The sequence below is a fragment of the Lacerta agilis genome, chromosome 9 (assembly GCF_009819535.1).
Source record: "Lacerta agilis isolate rLacAgi1 chromosome 9, rLacAgi1.pri, whole genome shotgun sequence".
NCBI lineage: Eukaryota > Metazoa > Chordata > Lepidosauria > Squamata > Lacertidae > Lacerta > Lacerta agilis.
In genome coordinates, this window is record NC_046320.1 from 59787014 (window position 1) to 59809066 (window position 22053).

Here is a 22053-nt window from a genome sequence, read left to right on the forward strand (position 1 = left end):
CCTGTTGCTTTAAGAAACTGATGATTTAGCAAAGATGCTGTCCCCACTGGGATAGAAGAACAGCAATTATGTCAATCACAAAGATGCAGCTCATAAGCTAGAACATAAGTTGATACATGGTACAAAGGGCTACGCTAACACAGGTTCCCAACATGCATACTAACACAATGTAACAGATCATTGTGAGAATCAAGGTTTAGTTAGCAATGCTTATTGCACATGCGTATTAAACTAGAATGAGGTGATGATGTACATGATTGGTTAAACTGAAATCCTTTGTTTGAAATGTTATAAATACCCCTGCCCGGACCTTTGGGCGGGGTTGCAGTTTTGCGAAATGATTTGAATGTAACCTATTACAGTGGTACCTCGCTAGACGAATGCCTCGCTAGACGAAAAACTCGCTAGATGAAAGGCATTCGCTAGTGAAAGGCTGTCTCGCAAGACGAATTTTCCTATGGGCTTGCCTCGCAAGACGAAAAAATTTCCGATTTTTTTTCCTCCGTCAAACCGCTATTCCCCCATTGGTGCTTCGCAAGACGAAAAATTCGCTATACGACAGCACTCGCAGAACGAATTAATTTCGTCTTGCGAGGCACCACTGTACTTTGCAATAAACAACAATGGACTCCTAACTCCTCTTGTCTCTGAGTTTAATTGGCGTAACTCAGAAGATAACCATTTTTGGCTTACAACAACTGTGGTAAAGAGGATGCTGGCCTGGCTGGAATAAGCAGGACTCTTTCGGTTCTGATGTGTGGTGACCCAAGAAACTAGCAAAAACAATAGGTTACCAAACTCCTGGTGGCCTAGTTATATGGCTGTATATGTCTGTCTCAAGAAGCTGTAAAAGCTACCTATAATATTGTATCACACCTATGGTGATTTAGGTGATATTTGAATGGAGATTTGTTGTTGTTGTTTAGTTGTCATGTCCGACTCTTCATGACCCCATGGACCAGAGCACGGAGCATGGAGATACAACCTGACAAAACCATCTTGTAACATGCATCTGCCTTGCATCTGCTCAATGCTTAGAGAGCCTGCTTTTCACCCTAGGCATTGGTGTCTGCACAGATTGACAAGAGTGTATGCGACTGAAGAGGATCATATTTCCACACACCCACTTCCCCAGTTTGGTCCAAACAGCTCAACAAAGATTCCAAGTTGTCTGCAGACACAGGCATAAGAAACTGGATGAACCAGACTATCCCTCCTATTTTTAGTGTGCTAATTAGAAGGCCTGCAGAGCTGCCTTGGGAACTGGGGATGTGGTGCTTTGGTAAAAGGTGCTTAACCCTTTCCAAAAATTCGTAATCCCATTAAGGTAGGAATTCTAAAATCTGGAACTCAGCACCATAAGAGAAGGAAAGGGGTAGGCAAAGTAGTTAACTGTGTCTATGTGGTCATACAAGCCTAATCCCTCATCACCGCAGCCCCTAATACTTAAAATATGAATATAAAGTACTTGCACTCATGACAATTAAATGCTATTATTTGGAGCAGGCTATTATTTGGAGTTGAAGAAAGGCTCTCAAGAGCAGGTTGCAAATAATAGTAACATGAGGATCCCTGCTATCACGTTTAGCATCAAAAAGACACAGCAGGAAAAGGAAAGTCAGTGAGAGGGATGAGGGGGTGGGGGAAAGCAAATGCAGACACTAGTTCTTAGTTATACAAGTTATTGGACAGTCAAATGAAGTGGCACAATCCCTACATGCGGCTGTAGTTGTTAAAGTGCCGGAATGGGATCTGGGGAGACCAGGGTTCAAATCCACCACCCGGCCATGAAAGCTCACCATCGCATGGGAGGTTGGGCTGGTTGATGCTTCCCAGCCTAACTTACCTCACAGGGTTGTTGTGAGGATGGTGAGTGCATCACCTTGAACTCCTTGGGAGGAGAAAAGGTGGGATATAAATGCAACCATCTTGTTTTATTAGACACTTGAGTTTTGATCTATTTCCCCTTTGCCCAAACCGATTCACTCTCGATTTAAATCAAAATGTGTGGCAACGTTTCAAACGTTGGGGCGGGTATCCCATTCCCCCCGGCTAAGCCTCAAATTTTTAAAGCTGTAAATATGATTGAATTCAGTGGACTGACTTAAAACGCAGCAGAGGAAGCGACATACAACAACAAACAACCTCTCTGCGCTTTGAGCTAGCGAGGCGTACATATTCGACGCATGCGCAGAAAAACAGTATTCCACCCCCTCCTCTCAGGCGGGCAGCGCAGCGGGCGTCTCTCTCTCCGCCGGGGGGCGGGCGTGTTTGGAAATTGAACAGCCGTTAACGGCCATAAGGAGAGCGCACGCGCGCAGTCCACGGGTTTGGGCTCGAGCTCAGAGCCCTGCAAGCGCATGCGCGTGGTCCCCATCTCCTTGCTCCTCCTCTCACCCGGCTTGCTGCTCTTCCTTGACACGCCTTCCCCTCCCTCTCTCTCGCTCTCTCTCCATATACGTCTCCGTCGGATCCGGGCTGGGCGCATGCGCTGTTGGCCGCGTCCTCCGTGCATATACTGTATGCCTGTGTGTGTGTATTTGTGTATGTTTTGGGCTGCGCGCGCGGAAGATAGGGAGCGCGCGCCAGAGGTAACGGCTGCTGAGGTGCAACTGCCCTGGCTGCACCAAGGAGGGAGGTAGGGAATTGGCGTGGTAAGGAGGCTGGAGCCGAGGGAGAGAGAGGCAGAAGGGGGCCGTGGAGGGGTGGGCTACAGCAAGGCTTGCGTTTCCCCTAGAAGCCGTGCATGCACATGAAAGCTCATACCAAGAACAAACTTAGTTGGTCTCTAAGGTGCTACTGGAAGGGATTTTTTTGTTTTTTATTTTGTTTCCCTTCAATCCTGTATATTTGAGGGTTGCTCATTGGTAGCACTCTGTGCATGCTCAGAAGAAATGCCCCATTTAAACAACAACAACAACAACTCTCAATCATTCATTTATGCTTTTCTGGTTTTAGTCCTGGTGAGGTAAAGCAGTTCTCGGGGCTGGTCCAAGTTATAGATGGGGAGGAGGGAGGGGTGTTTTTAAGGCAAGGGCACCGCTCCTTGGGAAGGGGTCGTCAGGGTGCTAAACCTGGGGTGGGTGGGTGGGTGTTGTTTTTTTGCACGTGGTTTTCCTTGGATGCGGGAGGTGATGCCGCAGTTGGTGGTGATGGAGTTGGCGGAATGCAATTGATTCTGCTTTTGCTGAGCTGAGGGGGTGTTCCTTGGTTGTTGTTAGGATAAAGGCTAGTTCTCTTTTCCCTTGTCTTTACGGGAGGGAGCCCGAGCGAAATAGAGCAGAAGGAAGAATGTAGAAATGCGTGAAACTGGTGAAGGGCAGAGCAGATATGTGAGGGGGAAGGAAGCGAGCAAATCAAGAACTAGGTTTAAATGTAAAGTGCTCATTTATGAGTCTCAATTTTAGACAATGAAAGATAAATGGAGGGAATGTATAAAGAGGAGGGGAAATTACACAGCACTGTAAACACATATAATTCTTTCAGCTAATGTTTCCTGGTGCTACTCAGGTTTGTTTCCTTTACAGATTGATGATGTGCTTCCTGGTTAGTGAATTCTGTAAAATACAGTGGTTATTTGGGTCAGAAACGTTCACACATTCCATAAATGGGCTCTCTATATTTTTTGATACAATGTAGTTGAGCTGGTGGCATTTAAGCTCTTGCATATTGTTGTGTTATTATAATCCCTGTTGCTTTTTGTCTTCTGTCATTGCAGCTTCCATTGCATTTCACTTGAATAGAATAATAGAGTTGTAGAGTTGGAGGGTCATTTAGTGCAACCCCCTGCAGTGCAGAGATCTTGGCCAATGTGGGACTCAAACCCCCGGCCCCGAGATTAAGAGTCTACTGTAATGCCGTTATGATGAATGTATATGCAGTGAATACTACAGTTTAAGCATAAATTCTCATACCTAAGCAAGACTTCCCGATTTCCAGGTGTGGGTGCATGACATCAGTGCCATTAATCACAATGTTCTGGGCTATGGCTATAACCATGAAATGTTTTTATGTAGTTTTCCATGTTGAAAGCAGATCTTCATTTAGTTCCTCATTTAGAGAATGTACTTCTGTTTTCCATACAGGGCTGAAAACTGAGTGTGATGTACAGTAGTACTTAAGTCCTAAGCAGTTTGATCATATCTCGCCAATTTGCATCAGGTTATGCATTTGTTTCCATGCTCAGTTTAAAGTGCTGATACTAACTCTTAAAGCCCTGAATTGTTTGGGAACAGTTTATTTGAAAGACTGCCCAGACTCAGCTGGTTGAATCTTTAAGATTGGCCTTGGAGGCGTGGTAAGGTTGATCCTGTTTGGTGGAAAGCAAGAACGTAGAATTTCCTCCTGTGAGAACTCAACTTGGCCTCCTCCTCACTTATAGCCTTTAAGTGGACCTGCCAAGCTTTTTTTTTGGGGGGGGTGACCCCAGTACTTGAGTTGTCTTGTCAATTAATGTTTTAATTGCAAGCCGCCTTGTGCAGGCTTCTTGTAAAAGCCTGGCATAAATATATTGAACAATGTAGGCTACAGCCTCTTTGGGAAGTGTGCCTGAAGTCCACAGTGTGAAAGTGTGTCATTCTATTGCACATTGTCTATGCTGTAGTAAATGTGTATCCAGTCTCTTTCCCTCTCCCATGCACTGATTTATCATGGCCTTGCTGTAGTATTTGGTCTGCAGAGCTAAGGACCAAGCAGCAGTAGTGCAGAGCAGGAGAGACAGGAAAAACGCAGATAAGATTTAATGCTGTACCTGGGCTTGTGGACCCTCCTGTTATTCTGTCATGCTACAGTGCTCTCTCTCCGAAGTTGGCCACGTATGTAATAAATCAGGCATGAAGCAAATACGTTAAAGACAGGTTGTGTCTATAACATTGTTTCCTTTTTAAGGCTGTGCATATAGCCATCACACGTACAGTGAATGTCGGGGGGGGGCTCACCATTGTAATTTTTGATTCTAAGCTTTTTGTGGCAGCTGTACGTTTCGCTGTGTGAAGCTCCGTGTACGGTGTTGTTGGAGCTATATAAGCATCTGCTAAACATAATAACTTTTCTGAAAGTTCCTCAGATAAAAGTATTGATATTGATAAAGCGTTCTTTAAAAAAAACATGTGGCTGTAGAATGGCACAATTTGTCACACAAAATTTTGCCATTGAATTGAGTAAAGGCTATGTTTATGCCACGTTTGTTATAACAGACAATTTCTTAAAGCTGGGTACAGTATATGTCAATTTACCCCCAGTTACCATCCATGTGAACTTTCTCACAATACCCGTGAACTTGGTAAACAAATGCCACTGTACTCATTAGAATTGGTTATAGTGTTTATATTCAGTTCTGTCAGACTAAGAAACTACAGACAGTTGGTATCTGGTAATTCATTTCCTTGATTAGCAATGGAAAAAATGCCCATTTTACACGGCAAAGGGAAGGACTTGCATTCAGTTTGTGAAGTGAATGGAATATTGCAGCATTGTTGAATGGGGGCTTGAATTTCTCCATTGTTTTGGTTTGTTCCTGCAGAATATTGGAGAAATTTCAAGAGGTTGAAGATCATTAGTATAACGCTGAGAGATCAGATTGAATAAGGAGTGGTGTGCTGGTACTGAAAAGTTGCCCTAAGTGTTCTGCTGCTTTCAGAACAGAGAGTACAGTATCTAGGTTTGGATGTTGGTGGCTTTGAAACTTCATTTCAGGTAATCTGTTGGTTGGTTTGTCAGGTTGGGTAAAGTGCTACACAAAAAGTGTGCATGTTAGAGGTTTTGATGTATTGCACTGTTTGCTTGGAGGGAAATAAAGTATGTTTAGGCCACCCATCAAAAATATAAAATTATATCTTTTCAAATGATACCTAAAATAAATTAAAAGTGTAATGCAGTTAAGTAGGCATTTGGTGCTTCTGCAGAGAGGGGATTGTTGAATGTTGATTGTTGCTCTTTGTGTATGTAAGTAAAAAAAAATATTTCAAAAAGAAATAAATTATGGGCAAGTGGGTGATTTTATTTTATTTATAGGTTCTGAGGCATGAGATCAGCACAACTATTTAATTGTTTATAAATTTAAAAAATTAAAGTTTTGTTTTTAAATAGATTAGCCAGGAAAATCCAAAGTAGCTCCTGAGGCTGCATTGCAACCATATCACAGGTATTTTTTCAAAGTTAGCTACACCCCATGCACGCTACATGTGCTCTCCACTCATGCAACTGATTGTGCACACACATGCAGGCATGTAGACACATGTGTGTAATAAGTATGGCTATTTTTCTTGACCTCAGGTGTTGGGGTGGCTAGAAATGCTGCATTTTATTCCAGATCAGTAATGAACATGTTAAAAGCACTGACCCCATTACAGAGCCTTATGGGGAGCTTACAACTTGCATCCCTTCATTGCAAAAACTGTCCCTTCCTTTCCCTCTACTTTCTGTTCTTTAACCAGTTACCAGTCCATAAGAGGACCTCATTACTTCTGTCTTTGCTCAGGACTGTGTCAAAAGCTTTTAAAAGGCTGGTGAGACAGGACTCGCCTTTATATAAGTCACATTGATTCTTTTTCAGCAAAACCTGTTCTGTATGCTTGATTATTTTATACTTAGTAATGCTGTCCGTCAGCTTTACCTGTGCACATATAATTTCCCTTATTCTCCCTGGATCCCATTTAGAAAATTTGGCACTGTTTGGCTATTTTCTAGATGTTTGATAAAGAGGCTGATCTTGAGGACAAGTTATATCTTTTTGTTAGAAGATCAATAATTTCACATCTTGGATGGATACAATCTGAAAATCTGACTGAGAAAGGAAGTGTGTATCTTATTGTCTCTGTAATTTAGTCATTATCTACTTAGAGCAGTGGTGCTTAAACTTCACCTTCAGGGAATCCTTTCCTTAACAACTTGTGCTGATGAACTCCTGCTGCAAAACTCTTCCATGTTGTAGATGACTCTGGCCTTTGCTCTGAGGTGCATACTTGATTTATATGGAGCACTTGCCATGTCATTTGAGTTTGACCATGTCTTGCATGAATTGATCATTACATACCATAATACAGGGGTGGCCAACTTCCAAGAGACTGCGATCTACTCACAGAGTTAAAAACTGGCAGTGATCTACCCCCTTTTTTGTGGGGGTTCAGGTCAAAGTTGTTCAGCTTTTTTCAGGAAAGAAGGCCCTGTATTTGGTGGTTCAGGTCATTTTAGGGGTGCAGGGCAAAGATGTTGATTTTTTTTTAGGGCAGCCAAAGTTTTTTAGCTTCCTTGGGGGGAGCCACTGATCTACCAGTGATCTACCACAGACGTCCAGTGATCTACCAGTAGATCACCCATTGCTGGGAAGATCAGTAGGAGGATGCAAACTACCAAGGGCATTTGCATTACAGATTTCTTGTTATAGAAGTTCAGGATGCCCTACAACACAGGAAACTACTGTCTTATAGCATGGATCCATATGAACTTTATTTTATTTTATTTAAATATTTTATTGATTTTGACAATTTTAAGCACATAACATATCGGTTACATTTTTTCATCCTTCCCCCCCTCCCACTGGAGGATGACTTTGCCAAACACCTCTCTCACAGGAGCAAATATTAAACATTGCAAATTTAACATAATTAAAATACAAAGAATCATTGCTTAGGTCTGGCCCTTTTTCTTAGGCCAAACATTCATCCTTTCCTCAATTTCATTGTATATTGACCTCCTCAGATCCCCCCCCCCTGTTGAATTTATTGTCTATCCTCTTTAACAGCTTTCCAATTCATAATCACATCTATTTTCAAATATTCATTATATATTTTCTCCTTTTTGAGCAAACTCAAATAAGACAAACTTAAATCCTACTAATTTATAATCAACCTCGGCTCCTAAATACTTCTGAAACTTTCTAATACCCTTATCCAATTTTCTCCTACTTAATCTAAATTTCCACACCTAAATTCCTCTATTTGCCAGCACCCTTCCCTCCCTCCGGTCTCAAAATTTTTGGCATATAATTCATAACATTTCTCCATTACACCAGTATCCAAATCCATCCGTCTTAACCATTTGTTGAGAGGTAGCTAAAACATATCCTTTTTAACCCACTCCAACCCTCCCAAAGTCCTGAGCCCAACAGTTAAAACACACTGTCTTCTGTTTTCGTCCCATCTTTTGAAAAGTGATCTTCCATAAGTCCTTCTCATGGCAAGGTACAACCAAACTGGTTGCACCTCTGTTCCTTTCTTTTGCAGTATACGAATTCCGTCTTCAGCCTCTTCCTTTTTTTGAGATATTCCTTTTATATCATCATCCGCTCTGCTCATTCCTTTTCCATTTATCAGCAAGTCTTTGGCTGGTTTTTCCTCTTTCACTTTCTCCTCCCCAGTTATACCTTGGACTGGTTTTTTTGTTTCTGTACTTTTCATTTTTATATTCAAATCCATATTCTGTAAAGTTAAATTCGAAACTGTCACAAACTGATCCATCTGTCTCATGCTGTGTGTCGTCTGTTGTATCTAACTCCAAAGTCTTTTTTTGAAAGTCCACAGACCATTTTCTCTTTATCATGATCAAGGTCAAAAAACAACTTTATAATCCAAACAAAGTTCTTCAAGCTGCGACTTCCGCAGCCATTTTGCCTTTGTTCTTGCCAAATCTTTCAAGACCTCCAGAAAGAAAGAGTAATGCTTTTTCAAACTGAACTTTATACCAGATATAGCCAAAATCACTCCCCCCTTTATTGGGGAAACAGTTGCAGAAGTTTTCCTTACTTTTGATACTTTGACAGCAGCCTCGGGAACTATGTTGCACTGATTCAGCTATTTCAACTGTCAGGGACCGACCTCCGTTTTTTGAAGGAATTGAGCGCTCTCTCTGCCAGCAGTCGCAACTTCTCGTCACGCGGGTAGGGATCCATATGAACTTTAATCAACTTGAACCTTGAAGCCAAGGAGGACCATTGAATGGAAGAAGAGTTTTACTTGAACTACAGAGTTCAAGCTTAATCTCTGTCATGGCCAAATCACTTTTCATTTCAGTTTCCCATCTATAAATGGGAATAATAATAAGAACAACAACAATAATAATACTAGTTTAATAATAATTACTGTTCTTCCCTACCTTTAGCCTGCCGTGAAGTCTCAGGGTGAATTACAGTAATTTAAAGATGCAATATTAAAATAAGTTAAAATGAAATGCAGTCAAGAGAATTGGGTGTGTACTATATATCTCAGGTGTAAATGGTGCAACTTAAATAATAATGGCCTGATTTAAGAGGCTATGAGTGAATAGTAAAACTTAAATCTGCAAGTGTTACAGATCAGTTGTGTACAGGAAGGTATCTTTAATCTTCCTTAGATGCTAAGCAATTTGAACAATAAAAAACCCAACAGTTTATATATACTTTGAGAGAACTTTCTTCAGCCTTAACTATCCCAAGAAGAATTTTGTGATATTTAGAACTGTAGTTTGTTACTTTGGCTTTGGCCCAAAGGTTCCCTGTATGAGTAGAAAGGCATTTGGAGGGTGTCCCAACGTCACTATTTCTCCTTCCTGCTGCAGCCCACCCAACCTTTATGCTACAGACCATATTGTTCCAGAAGATTTGTATCTTTTGCACTGTATACTAGAACTCAGGACAAGTGAAACTAAATCCATCAACCTTTCCTATTACAGTATTGTGCAAATTTAGGCTTGTTTTCCTCCTGTTGCTCACAGTTACTTGGTTCTAACTCATTGTGGAAATGTACTAGCAGTGGTTTGGATCCTAACTTTCCTTCCATGAGTCAGTAGAGTCCATGTTCGTAGACTGCCACTTCCACCATTTTCTTTCCTTCTGCAGCCCCATGAAAATCCTCTCTTGCAGGTTGGGGAGTTTGGGAAGCCATGGAAGATTATAGATGTAGGGGGAAAGTTGGTAGAAATCATTCGCTCTCACACGTGAATGGATGAGCAACTTGAGATCCAAGCCTATTTTCCCATCCTGATAGTGGCTTAGAAGTTGCCTTCTTGATTTTATTGCCTTGGTCTTTTGAAGAGACTGAATAATAGTTAGCAGTGAACTTCAACCTATGGTGTTTCAAGGGCTTGACGGAAGAAAATGCCTAATCTATTTTCATTTTGTTCTAGTAGGGAGAAAATGGCAGTTCTACTCAAGACTGGATGCTCTTCCTGATTTGCTTGGCAGGATGTGTGTGGCTTTTTTTCATGGAGACTGAGAACAAACCTGGAAGGAGACAAAACAGCTAATGGCTTCTGATTCTATGGTCCCAGAGCAAGCAAAGCATCATGCGGTAAAAGGCAGAAGGCAGCAGCCACAGGAAAGGTCACCTTTGAACAGTGATGGTGAAGAAGAAACATTTGTGTTTGAAGCAAATGAAGCTTGGAAGGATTTTCACAGCTCTCTCCTCCGTTTCTATGAAGCTGGGGAGCTTTGCGATGTTACGCTGAAGGTGCTGATTCCATATTTCCTCCTCTGTGTCTATGTGCTTTGAGTGTAGAATGGTTTGTGCGTTTATGTATTAATTCACTAGAATATATATTAGCTTTGCATCATTTATGTTGACAACATTTGGGAGTTGGTGCCATGCAGTGTTGCTTTCCCTTTAACCAAACTGTTCCTAGAAATGCTGCAAGTCAGCGGACTATTTGGTGCTTGTAGGGAGAGTGTGATTGTGTTAAATTTATGGACTTGAACTCAAATTTAAAAGTTTTTTTTTTCTATTATTGTAAGGGGCCACAGTACCTATATAAACTCACTCAACTGATGTGACATGGCTGCCATCTTGTTTAGATAATGCCATATATGCAAGCCTGGTCTTAACATTCCCTTCCTTACGAGGATGGGTCCAATTAGATAAGAGGATGCTCAATTCTCAAAGAGTGAAGGTTGCGGAACACCAAGGGTTAGCCTATCCCAGTGGTTTTTCAAGGTTTATAAGCGCACCTCTTCACTTTCTCCCATGTACTGTAAGTAGTAGTTGCCATTGTCTTCTAGTGGGAAAAGCCCTTATATTGGGGTTAACAATCTTGAGGTGGACTAAGTTGCTACTCTCCTTCTCCTATAACTGAATGTGTGGGTCTGGGTGTATTGGAATGGGAGTACATTAGAATTGTTTTGCATTTCTGTGGCAGTGCACCAAGGCAGCCTATTAGTTCTTGCTTGTCTGTGGAAGGAGAGGAATACAACTTCTGCAGTGCTTTGAGAAAGTATATAACCATTTACAACTGTTAGTATCCACAAAAATGCCCTGAGAGCCCAGCTGCTTAGTTAATGGGTTTCAGGCAGCCTACGTTTACTACACATTTTGTCCTTTTTGTCCTTTTTTTCTTCTTTAAAGGTCTTCTTAGGTGCCCTTCAGGCAATTGCAACAGTGGCATGGAAGGTACTCTTCCAAGGGTTCATCCCACAGTTCTCTTGTAATGTTAAAGATCAAGGTCACAGCTATATATCACCTGGTTACCATGGGTGATTAGAAAATTTCTCCTAGGCAAAAGGATGACTTGGAGCCCATTTCCTGTAGCACATTCCTGTTTTAGTGCTTTTTATGTTGTATATCTTTTTATGATACAGTTTTACCATTTTTATGTTGTATTCTTGTATGCTGCTTAAAGATTTTTAAACAAAGTGGTTTATAAATTATTTTAAATAATTTTGAGGGACTGCCTAGTTCTTTAAAAACCCACTATACATGCTCAGTTCAGTGCAAGTTTGAACTCTTATCAGGTAAGACTTTTGTGTCAGAAGCCTTCTCCTTTGTTTTGCAAAGAGATATTGCGGTTTTTATCCTTTTCACACTATAAGCTACTGCTGCTGTTAACAAGCTTGCACGCTTCCCCCCTCACACAACAGGAAGGAGGACTTACCTGTGGTGATAGGTATCACTTATTATTTGAAACAAATAAACCAGAAATATAGGTTACAACAAACTCTGGTAAGTTTCAAAGTAAGCTACCATTGAATTGTGGGTTGAATCTGACTTGTTTAAATAACCAGAGTTTGTAAGCCAGAATACTTGTTCGTACAACTTAAATGGACATTTTTTGACACTGAAACTAATCTTTGCAGGAAAAGAGAAAAAGTTGATTAATAGAAAATATTATCAAGAGGATTTTTGTACCTGAAAACACATCCTGCAAATTTAAGAAAAACAGCTAGGTGGGGGAAGCTAACTTCTTTAATAAGAAGCCTAAAGAATGTTGGATCATAAAATGTAAACTTTCATTAGACTCTTATCCTCGTTATCAATTGGTAGTTAATTTTTAAAATCATATAAGGCACAAATATTTTCAGCCAGGTTGACTATCCAGTGCAAACCCACTTTTCCATTTCTGTGCTGAAATTGCACATGTATTTTATTCCATTTATATCTTGCCCTTCCTCCTGCTTTAGTGTTTGTGTATGAATGTTGGTCATTTGTTACTAATCTAGTGGTAGATAACCAAAGTGATTGTGTTGCCTTTGTACACACAGATCCACTAGCCTTGTAATTCAGCAAAATTGACCCGGCATAGTGATGTCTGTCCTTTTTTCATGGCAGCACATTGTCTAAAGTCATGTACAGCTAATTGCTTTTCATCATTTCTTGGCAAGAAACTGTTTTGGCTGCAACAGATTGCTGTGGCTGTGGATAATTAAAAGAACAGCTAATTGAGATGACTGGATAAAACCACTAGAAATAATTCAGGGATGGAACTTTTATCATTGTTGTTTTTCAGTTGTGTCCGACTCTTCGTGACCCCATGGACCAGAGCACGCCAGGCACGCCTATTTTTCACTGCCTCCCACAGTGAAAGCTTTTATCATTATACTAGTTGAAAGTGGGACTAATGAGAAATAATTTTCTCTTGCAGTTAAAGCAAAAAGTAGGTTTTACAACTGAATATGAACTGCATATTCATTGCTGAAATATTCATCAATACAAATAAGGTTGTGATGCTGTGATCAATATAATTTATCTTTCAAATTTATATAAATACTTGATGGAGTGTTCTCAATAAAGTGTTATGACTGTTACAACAGTACCATACATGTATACTAATCTATACAGAAAATTGTCATTGATCTGAGTAGTGCTGTTAGTCAATTTTCTGTTTATTCAATTTTCTTGATAGTTCTGAGATCAATACCCCTTTGCACTTCTGGATTTGATTAACGCTAATAATTTTAAAAATCCATTACTACATCTTTAGAATTTGAGACCACAGCTTCTTTGTATTAAGGTAAAACGATTGACCTTCTATTAATATAAATGTATATTATCCCACAGGTGGGTTCGAAGTTGATCTCCTGTCACAAGCTTGTCCTGGCTTGTGTTATTCCATACTTCCGAGCTATGTTCCTTTCTGAAATGGCAGAAGCTAAACAGACATTGATTGAGATCAAAGACTTTGATGGTGATGCAATAGAAGATTTGGTCAAATTCGTCTATTCATCTCGACTGACTCTGACGGTAGACAATGTCCAGCCTCTCTTATATGCGGCCTGCATTCTGCAGGTAGAGGTAGTGGCCAAAGCATGCTGTGAATACATGAAACTACACTTCCATCCTTCAAATTGCCTGGCAGTGAGATCCTTTGCGGAGAGCCACAATCGTATTGACTTGATGGATATGGCCGATCGTTATGCCTGTGAACATTTTGCTGAAGTGGTGGAATGTGAAGATTTTGTGAGTGTGTCACCTCAGCACCTTCATAAACTGTTGTCTTCCAGTGACCTGAGCATTGAAAGTGAAAAGCAGGTTTATGGTGCTGCTATTAAGTGGCTTCTGGCCAATCCACAGCATCATGCTACATGGTTAGATGAAATTGTTGCTCAGGTAAGGACCAGATGAGAATGGAGTAACTAAATCTATTGGTGTCTCATAATATGCAGAGGTGGGGTGATTATACTGGATCACTTTTTTGTTCTCAAACAAGATTGATACTTAAGACAATTTTTCTCTTACGCATTCTTTGTGACAAATTGAAGTTGGGGTCACTTCTGTTAAACCCCTAAAAACTACGGGTTTCTCAAAAGCAAATTTGGTTACTTTCCATCTAAGAGCCAGGTCACACACTTGCATCTTGTCATCACACATTATTTGATGACTTGCAGCTGAAGGCATGAGCAGCGTTGATTTGTGGAGAGATTAAATATTTTATGCATGTCAGTCATAGTTCAAAAGTGCAGGCAGCAAGTAATCACAATGTGTGTGTAAGTAGGATGTGTCAGGGTTCACAGCAGCTGTAACACGCAGAGGAATGTCACTGTTGTTACAACTAAATGGAATCTTGTTTGTTCATCTTCTGGATCTCTCTCCCTAGTGAAGACATAGACATACATACTGGGTTCAGTTGTAGGCCATAGAGATACAGATTGACCACACTGAACAAGGCAAATAGAGAATCATGATGTTCTGCATGATGTCTCTGGAGGTTTGCCTTGTAATTGCTGAGAACTGTTACTATTGGTTCAGCTGACCACCCATAATGTCCGTTCTCCTAGGTGCGCCTACCACTGTTACCCATTTGTTTTCTCATGGGAGTAGTGGCAAAAGAAGAAATTGTCAAACAGAACCTAAAATGTCGGGACTTGCTGGATGAAGCAAGAAACTACCACCTTCACTTAAGTAGTCATACAGTGCCAGATTTTGAGTATTCTGTACGGACAACACCAAGGAAATGCACAGCAGGTAACTAGATTCTGAGGCACCAGTGTTTTAGAAACTCACAAAAAGTATATTCTGTAGTTCAGAGGTGTAAGTACTCATGGTAGAATAGTAAAAGACAACATAAATGAATTTATACACAGCATAACATTAGAAATCTGCCTTGTCATTTTATCTAAGTGCCTTAGGGTGTAGCTTTTTTAATTCATTTTGTGTGTGGGGAGGGAGAATCTATATCTACACAATAGGTTGGTTCACACTTAATGGTATAGCATTGCCTCAACATGAGCCTCTGATTTGAATGCTAAACCATGGAATACTGTCTCAATTGATGTGCTAAATTTCTTGTATTGAACAGTATGTATTCCAGCCTAACAGTCCCAGTGTACAGTCCTTGGATACATTAATGCATTGAATGATGAAGAACAGTTTTCAACATAACATACGGTACATTGCATGTAATCTGCCTCCATTGCAATTGATAACAAAAACTCCCATGGTTAAAGGAGCTGGGCTTTGCCCGGTTTTTGTTGTTTAATTGAGTCATCTGAAGCAATGTGCTCTATAGGAATCTTGAAGCAGTGTACTGAACGTAACCTGTGGTGGTGGTGGTCTCCCCTCTTTAAAGTGGAGAGGGATGTTGGGATTGTGAATGGACTAAAATCAGGCTTGCTAAGGAGCCACTTGCCTGGAAGGCCATGGTGAGTTAGAATTGCCTTAGGCAGATAGCCTCCTGCAAGTTGAAGCAAGCTGGTTCTCTTTATGTTGGGCTGTCAAAAATGCATGTGAAAGGGAGGCTATTGAACATTTTAAGGGGTTATTAACTTTTGTTGATCTTTCCACAAGCCTTGATTGGGTGACTTGTCTATTCCAGCTCTGACTTCCCTCTCAGTCTGTGCTGAAGCCTCAACCCATTTCATCCTAAATTGAAGCAGGGTGGAACTGTTACTGTTGAATGACAAATTGTCAGTGTTGAACATTGAAAACAGTAAATAACACAAAGCCAACCAAACAGACCAGTTTCTACTATTTAGTTTTAACAGGACTTTTAATGTGTGCTATGTGCAACATTCTGTATTTTGCCACCCTGTGAATTTTGTGTGATGAATATTGACGTTCTTAAGAAATGAGGTGTTTGTGACTTTTGTTGTATGTTTTCTGTTAGGTGTCCTTTTCTGTGTTGGTGGTCGTGGTGGATCTGGCGACCCATTTCGCAGCATTGAATGCTACTCTATAAATAAGAACAGCTGGTTTTTTGGCCCTGAAATGAACAGTAGGAGGAGGCATGTGGGTGTAATCTCTGTGGGAGGTTGGTAAAAAGAAATCGGTGCTGTAAAATTGCTTTATACTTTGTTGAAGTTGATGACTCAGCCATTCCATCAACCAAAATTACAGCCTTTGTATACAAAATACTTGGCTTCTTGCGATAAAAAGATGCAATTGTTTCTGTTTTACAGTCAACTGGTTTTGTGTTCTGGTTTTCTGCCCAATGAAATGTCCTCTCTAGTACTAAAAATATAACTCACAGCTTGAGTCTAGCCACAGTACCTACCACTGAATTCAACACTAGGAACTATTTACTAGTAAATAGCATTGCATCTTAAATTAGAAAAGATTGAAAGTTTCTGCCTTTTAAGGCTGCCTTTGTATCCTAGAACTATAAAGTATCATCAAGTCCTTGAGACTATTATTTTCCCCTGATCTTTAGATAATGTGATGCAGATTTCTTTGCAGAAAAAAAATATTGTAGACATTACGCTATAGCAGTCATGGAATATATATAATAGAGTGGCAAAAAAATGTGAATCTAATTTCACTAGTGCGGCGCAGTGATTATGTGTGAGCTAAGACCTTGAAAGTAGCCGTTTCGCATCTTGTCTTCTTGATATCATACTAGATAAGGAGTTAGCCTAGTTTGTCTGACCAGAAAATTTTATATGTTTCAGGTAAAGTTTATGCAGTGGGTGGACATGATGGAAATGAACATCTGGGCAGCATGGAAATGTTTGATCCTCTTACAAATAAATGGATGATGAAAGCATCAATGAATACCAAAAGGTAGGCGAACTTGGCATGAACATTCCATTTTGTTGTTGCTGCTGCTGCTAAAGAAGTAGATTCATGTGGAACTCATTACCATTTATTGAGGTATACATCAGATAGGCTGTACATAGAACAAGTACCTGGTCATTGCCAGTGCTTGCAGTCCAAAATAAGATGCAACACAGAAGGTGAATAGTGGAAATAAAAAATATGAGATGAGCACATAAGGTGAAAAACAGAAGTGGGGAAGGAAAAAGAGTGAGAGTTGTCTCATAATTATTTTAGCTGACGTAATTGTAAATAGAGTGTTTTGTGAAGCTGTTGGAAATCCCCAATATAAGAGGATTCTTTATATTCTTTTGAGAGTTTGGAATAGACTGATAATGGCAAAATGGACTGTGTTAGTGGGGTATCAGAAGGGAAATTAAAACTGAATTTAGGCCTTCAAAGAAACATGGGGGAATAAAGTGTGGAGGAGGCATGGGGACATCTATGCCATCTCCACCCCGACCTTCCAACATTGAGTGGAATGGACCTTCCAACATGCACACAATACCCATTCAGACCTTTCTACTTGAAGTGAGAAATCCGAGTTAGAGCTGAAAAGGGCAGAGAAGCTGGTGGTGGTACTGCATGTGCCACACTTCATTCCTCATGTGTTGATTGAATGCATGAATGGGGCTTTTGTTTATAGAAAATTGGCCCTTGCCAGCGTACAACAAGAAAGAATTTATGTCATGGTCAAAACTTGCATTTCACAGATCTGTTAAACCTTCATGTTGTTGTTGAATATTATGATCTGGTGATTAGTGTGGTTGAAAAAAATTAAAGAAAATTGACAGAATTACAAACCTGCAAATGTTCTAGAGTCCACAATCTGTTCTTTAATACTTTCATTTGCAATATCTTGAAGAAACATTATAAATGTTATTCGCTGCTTAATGTCTCTTTGATTAAGTATACTTCAGTTGGGAAAGAAGCTTCAATTTGTGGTTTACACTTGGAGTTTTATTAACCTTGGTATTCTTGAAAAGTTGCCAAAGGGAGGTAGAGCTAATGATACCTAGTAACTCACTTTGCCAGTTTGTTTTAAGATTATGTAGTCTGATAACTAATTGTGTTATTTTATTAGGAGAGGAATTGCTCTGGCTTCTCTTGGAGGCCCCATTTATGCTATTGGGGGACTGGATGATAACACTTGCTTCAGCGATGTGGAGAGATACGACATTGAATCTGATCAGTGGAGTGCTGTAGCACCTATGAATACGCCCCGGGGAGGTGTTGGCTCTGTGGCTCTTGTGGTAAGCGACTCTGTTTTTTTTTATTGGCATTCAAAGGGCATTGGCACAGGAATGTCGTATTGTTGTAGCTCTGCCTTGCCAGCTTCATCAAGAGCATTAAAATATTTCAAGGTTATATGGAGGCCAAACTTTCTTGACTGTTCTTTACTACATTGGTTTAAGGTGCCACTCTTGTAGTCGTGATAAGAGGAAATGAAATAAGAGATTGACTAAAAGGTGAGAAATGAAATATGGAAGGAATATAATTTAACTAAAGACAAAACTGAAAACTTTGCAGAGTTAAAATCAAACTCTTCAGTGAAAATGAAAAGTCTTTGCTTGATGGCATAAAAGATAGTAAACTATTTTTAATTTGTTATTCTGTGTCTTAAAATAATTATTTAACTCTGTAGAACTTTGTCAAGTATATATATATATATATATATATATATATATATATATATATATATATATATATATATATAATTAATTAGATTGGTTAGTTGCTTTATCTTGCTGAAGGCAACCCAAAGCAACTTACAACCAAAGTCTTGTTATTAAGTGTTGTTTGTTGTGGTATTTACCTGATTGCAGGTTTTTTGTGTGCTAAGTCTTGTTATATAGAATGTTGTCAATGTGGATCTTGTGGTATTAATTCATTTTATTGTTTTTGCATGTTGCCCAGAGGATTATTGTTTTTTTTGGGGGGGTGATTGATAAAAAGACTACCTATATTTGCTAAATAGAATTAAATAATGAATATGCATTCATATAAGTACAGTATAAATTTGGCGAGTATGAAATAAGTAATATCCACAGGCAATAATTTTGTAACCTGAAAACTCATCTAGTAAGTTGGATTGAAAGTCTCACTGTTGTGTTGGCAATGATTATATGGTGCTCAAAGTTTTATCCTTGGGGATAGACAGCTGCTGCCTAGCAAGCTGGTTGACAACTGTTTCTTTATACATTGTGAGAGCAGAAGTGACACATCTTAATTTTTGCTGCAGTAGCACACCTAATTCACACTTGGGCCTGGCTGTCGGATATAACATTCATTTGATCTTTCCTCTTTTCAGAATCATGTATATGCTGTTGGTGGAAATGATGGTGTAGCTTCTCTCTCCAGCGTGGAGAAGTATGATCCTCATCTAGATAAATGGATAGAAGTGAAAGAAATGGGTCAGCGAAGAGCTGGCAATGGGGTTAGTGAACTCCATGGCTGCCTATATGTGGTAGGTGAGTAGCACCTAGACGTTTATCCATGTGCATAACTCATCTTCTTGTAGCTTTGCTGTAAGTGTTTGAAACAACATCATCAAATGATTACACTGGATTTAAAGTATTTTCATCACTGGCTGTGGACAATACTGTATTTTGTGATAAAGTGATAAATAAGCTATATTTTTTCAAGGCAACAGTGCACTACTAGGCATAAACCTCGGGCTCCTCTTCTTACTAACATTGAGGGACACTTGCTTACAGATCGTGCTAACAATGGACTAGGCTTTAGTTTTATAAGAATTGTGGGCTTTTAGGTCAAATAGCAGATCCATTGTATTTTTTTGTACTGTTTGAATAACTGTGTGCATCCTGTAGCTTTGCTCTGCAGAACAGCTTGAGATAAAACTATTGCATAGTCTGAGAGAAGATTTCATGCTTCACTTGTATGTATGTGCCTTGATGCAGGTGGCTTTGATGACAATTCTCCGCTGAGCTCTGTTGAACGATTTGACCCTCGCAGCAACAAGTGGGAATATGTAGCGGAGCTTACGACTCCTCGGGGTGGTGTTGGCATAGCAACATTAATGGGCAAAATCTTTGCTGTTGGAGGGCATAATGGAAATGCTTACCTGAATACAGTGGAAGCCTTTGATCCTGTGGTGAACAGGTAACTTTGATTCTTGCTTTTACAAAGCTAGGTGTTTATGCTGGATGAGATGTGAACCAATGGATTCAAGTTACAAGAAAGGAGATTCCAACCCAACACCAGGACAAACTTTCTGACAGTAAGAGCTGTTCAGTAGGTGGGAAAAAAATCCCACAAGAGGTGGTGGGCTCTCCTTCTTTGGAGATTTTAAAGCAAAGTTTGGGTGGCCATCTGTCATGGATGCTTTAGTTGAGATTCCTGCATGGCAGTGGGTTCGACTTCCAATGCTACAATTCCATGATTCTATGAAAAGTAGGGAAAATCTTGTGTAGTAGATGTTAAAGTCTCACTTTCTCTTTTGCAGCTGCCACCAAACAGTTATTAGACTTGGTATTCATTCTAGAGGATTGGCAAATGTACAAGTGAAGAGGGGTTTTTTTTGGTTTGTTTTTTTATACAGACCTGTTGTAATGGATGAGTCTAGGAAGCAGAAAAGCAGGAATTTTGACAAAGTAGAGATGGTAGGAAAAAAGTACCCCAGAACTCATTCATTGTTCTTAGACAGATATAAGCAATTATAAAAATCTTGTTTTAAAATTATATTTGGCCTTGAACTATTGCTGTGTTTGTGCATGGGAAGCTAAACAATTCTCCTCTGCCTAGTCTTGCTATTTAAATGCAAAGGGACCAGCATTTATTTCTTCAGCAAAGTTTCCTTCAGGGCTGGTGGTAGAACCCATAAATAGTTACAAAAATAAAATAGAAGCAATTTTCAAAATTAGCACTGTATAAAGAGATTTTGTCACGCTAAGCTGTGTAGGAAAGATGTAGCTAAGCTTTTTTCACTTTAAGATATCTGACGTGCCAAGGACAGTTGCATTGCGAACTCCCCTTGTTTTCAATTTTTCCTCTTCCATTCTTTCTCAGGTGGGAGCTTGTTGGTTCCGTGTCTCACTGCAGAGCTGGAGCTGGTGTAGCTGTGTGTGCCTGCCTTGGCAGCCAGATCCGCGATGTGGGTCAAGGGTCCAGCAATGTGGTGGATTGCATGTAAATTTGAAGACTTTGTGAAATGCCACAATACTTTACAACCTTTGTGCAAAGACTTTTTGATTTTTAAAGCAGTATGTGTAGATACTCAAAAGGTTTTTTTTATTTATAGAACTTGTTCATGTTCATACCTAGCAGCAAACCATGGTTTAGCATTACATGCATGAGCTGAATCAAGTTCAGTGCACCCTTGGCCTTCTTTTCCTTCCTCTCTCCTTGGTCTTGGGCAATGTTTAGTTTCACATTCCCTGAATCTCAGCCTTTCTTCTCATCTGTACCAGGGATCCTGATTTCTCTCAAATCCTGGTTAAACAACCCACCTTCATAATCCATACCTTGAATCTGCTTATCTTGAAATTCACCAGAGTTTGTGATAAACCAATGCTTTGGAAAACAGGACCAGTTGAGATGCAAGGAAAGTCCTCCTTCTGGCCACAAGGCTTTGCCAGGGGTCATTCTAGCTCATGCATGTAGCACTAAGCTGGCAAATATGGCCTCACCAGTTGTTTAGTGCCTTTCCAGATGTTTGACTACAACTCTCATCATTCTTGACCGTTGTCCATTCTGCTGACGCCGATGGGTGTTTGGGTCCAACACTTGGAAGGAAACAGGTTAGTCTGGCTTTGAACACATCCCCCAGAGTTTTCATAGTAACAGAGATGTGGGGACTTCATTTTAAGCATCTTATAACTGCCAAAGATGTTGGAGAACCTTTCATCTGTATATTTCAAATGACTGGGATTTGTCCTCAGAAGTTGGTACAGTTACAATTATCACAGTTATCTAAAGAATCCTTTAAGACTTGTATGCATTCTGTTTAAAAACTCTTGACTTTATGTGTAAATGTGTTCTACAGTTGTAACACTATGCAGACCCATATACGCCCGGAAAACTCCAGACTCCTGAAAAGCGTTAATTAGGAAATTGACTTGAACAACACTTGGGAGATTCTGGTGTTCTGATATCTTGGTTTTCCGAAACTGCATTTGATGCCAGTTTTGTTTGCTCAGGCAACACAGATGAATTGGTTTGTAACAGAACAACTACATTCTGCTTCTTTGTTGAAAATTGTACAGTAGAAAGAAGGATCATGAACTGTCTGGATCAAGGATTATGAAAAAAATAGTGGTTGCTGGTGATGTTGTAACAGGGTGAAGTATATTGCTTATGAACCATCTTCATTTCATCCTAATAG

At 39.9% G+C, this 22053-nt stretch overlaps 1 protein-coding gene across 4 annotated transcripts; it reads left to right on the top strand.

The window, feature by feature from the left end:
- The first annotated feature begins 10098 nt into the window (after positions 1-10098).
- On the top strand, positions 10099-21833 carry KLHL8 (kelch like family member 8). 4 transcript variants are annotated; one of them, XM_033160637.1, is made up of 9 exons: positions 10099-10421; positions 13239-13787; positions 14456-14642; positions 15784-15927; positions 16565-16676; positions 17794-17962; positions 19021-19180; positions 19631-19832; positions 20739-21833. In XM_033160637.1, exons 1-9 carry the CDS (start codon positions 10218-10220, stop codon positions 20860-20862), a joined length of 1851 nt encoding a protein of 616 aa, XP_033016528.1. In that variant the 5' UTR covers positions 10099-10217; the 3' UTR covers positions 20863-21833. The 4 variants fall into 4 exon arrangements, with proteins under 4 accessions (XP_033016528.1, XP_033016529.1, XP_033016531.1 ...); XM_033160638.1 differs by having other exon boundaries at positions 13239-13637; XM_033160640.1 differs by lacking the exon at positions 13239-13787.
- Positions 21834-22053: the final 220 nt, after the last annotated feature.

Coding starts and splice junctions, on each gene's coding strand:
- KLHL8 (XM_033160637.1), top strand. CDS start 10,218: ATGGCTTCTGATTCTATGGTCCCAGAGCAAGCAAAGCATCATGCGGTA. Junction 15,928..16,564: donor GGGTGTAATCTCTGTGGGAG/GTTGGTAAAAAG, acceptor TATATGTTTCAG/GTAAAGTTTATGCAGTGGGT. Junction 19,833..20,738: donor TTTGATCCTGTGGTGAACAG/GTAACTTTGATT, acceptor ATTCTTTCTCAG/GTGGGAGCTTGTTGGTTCCG.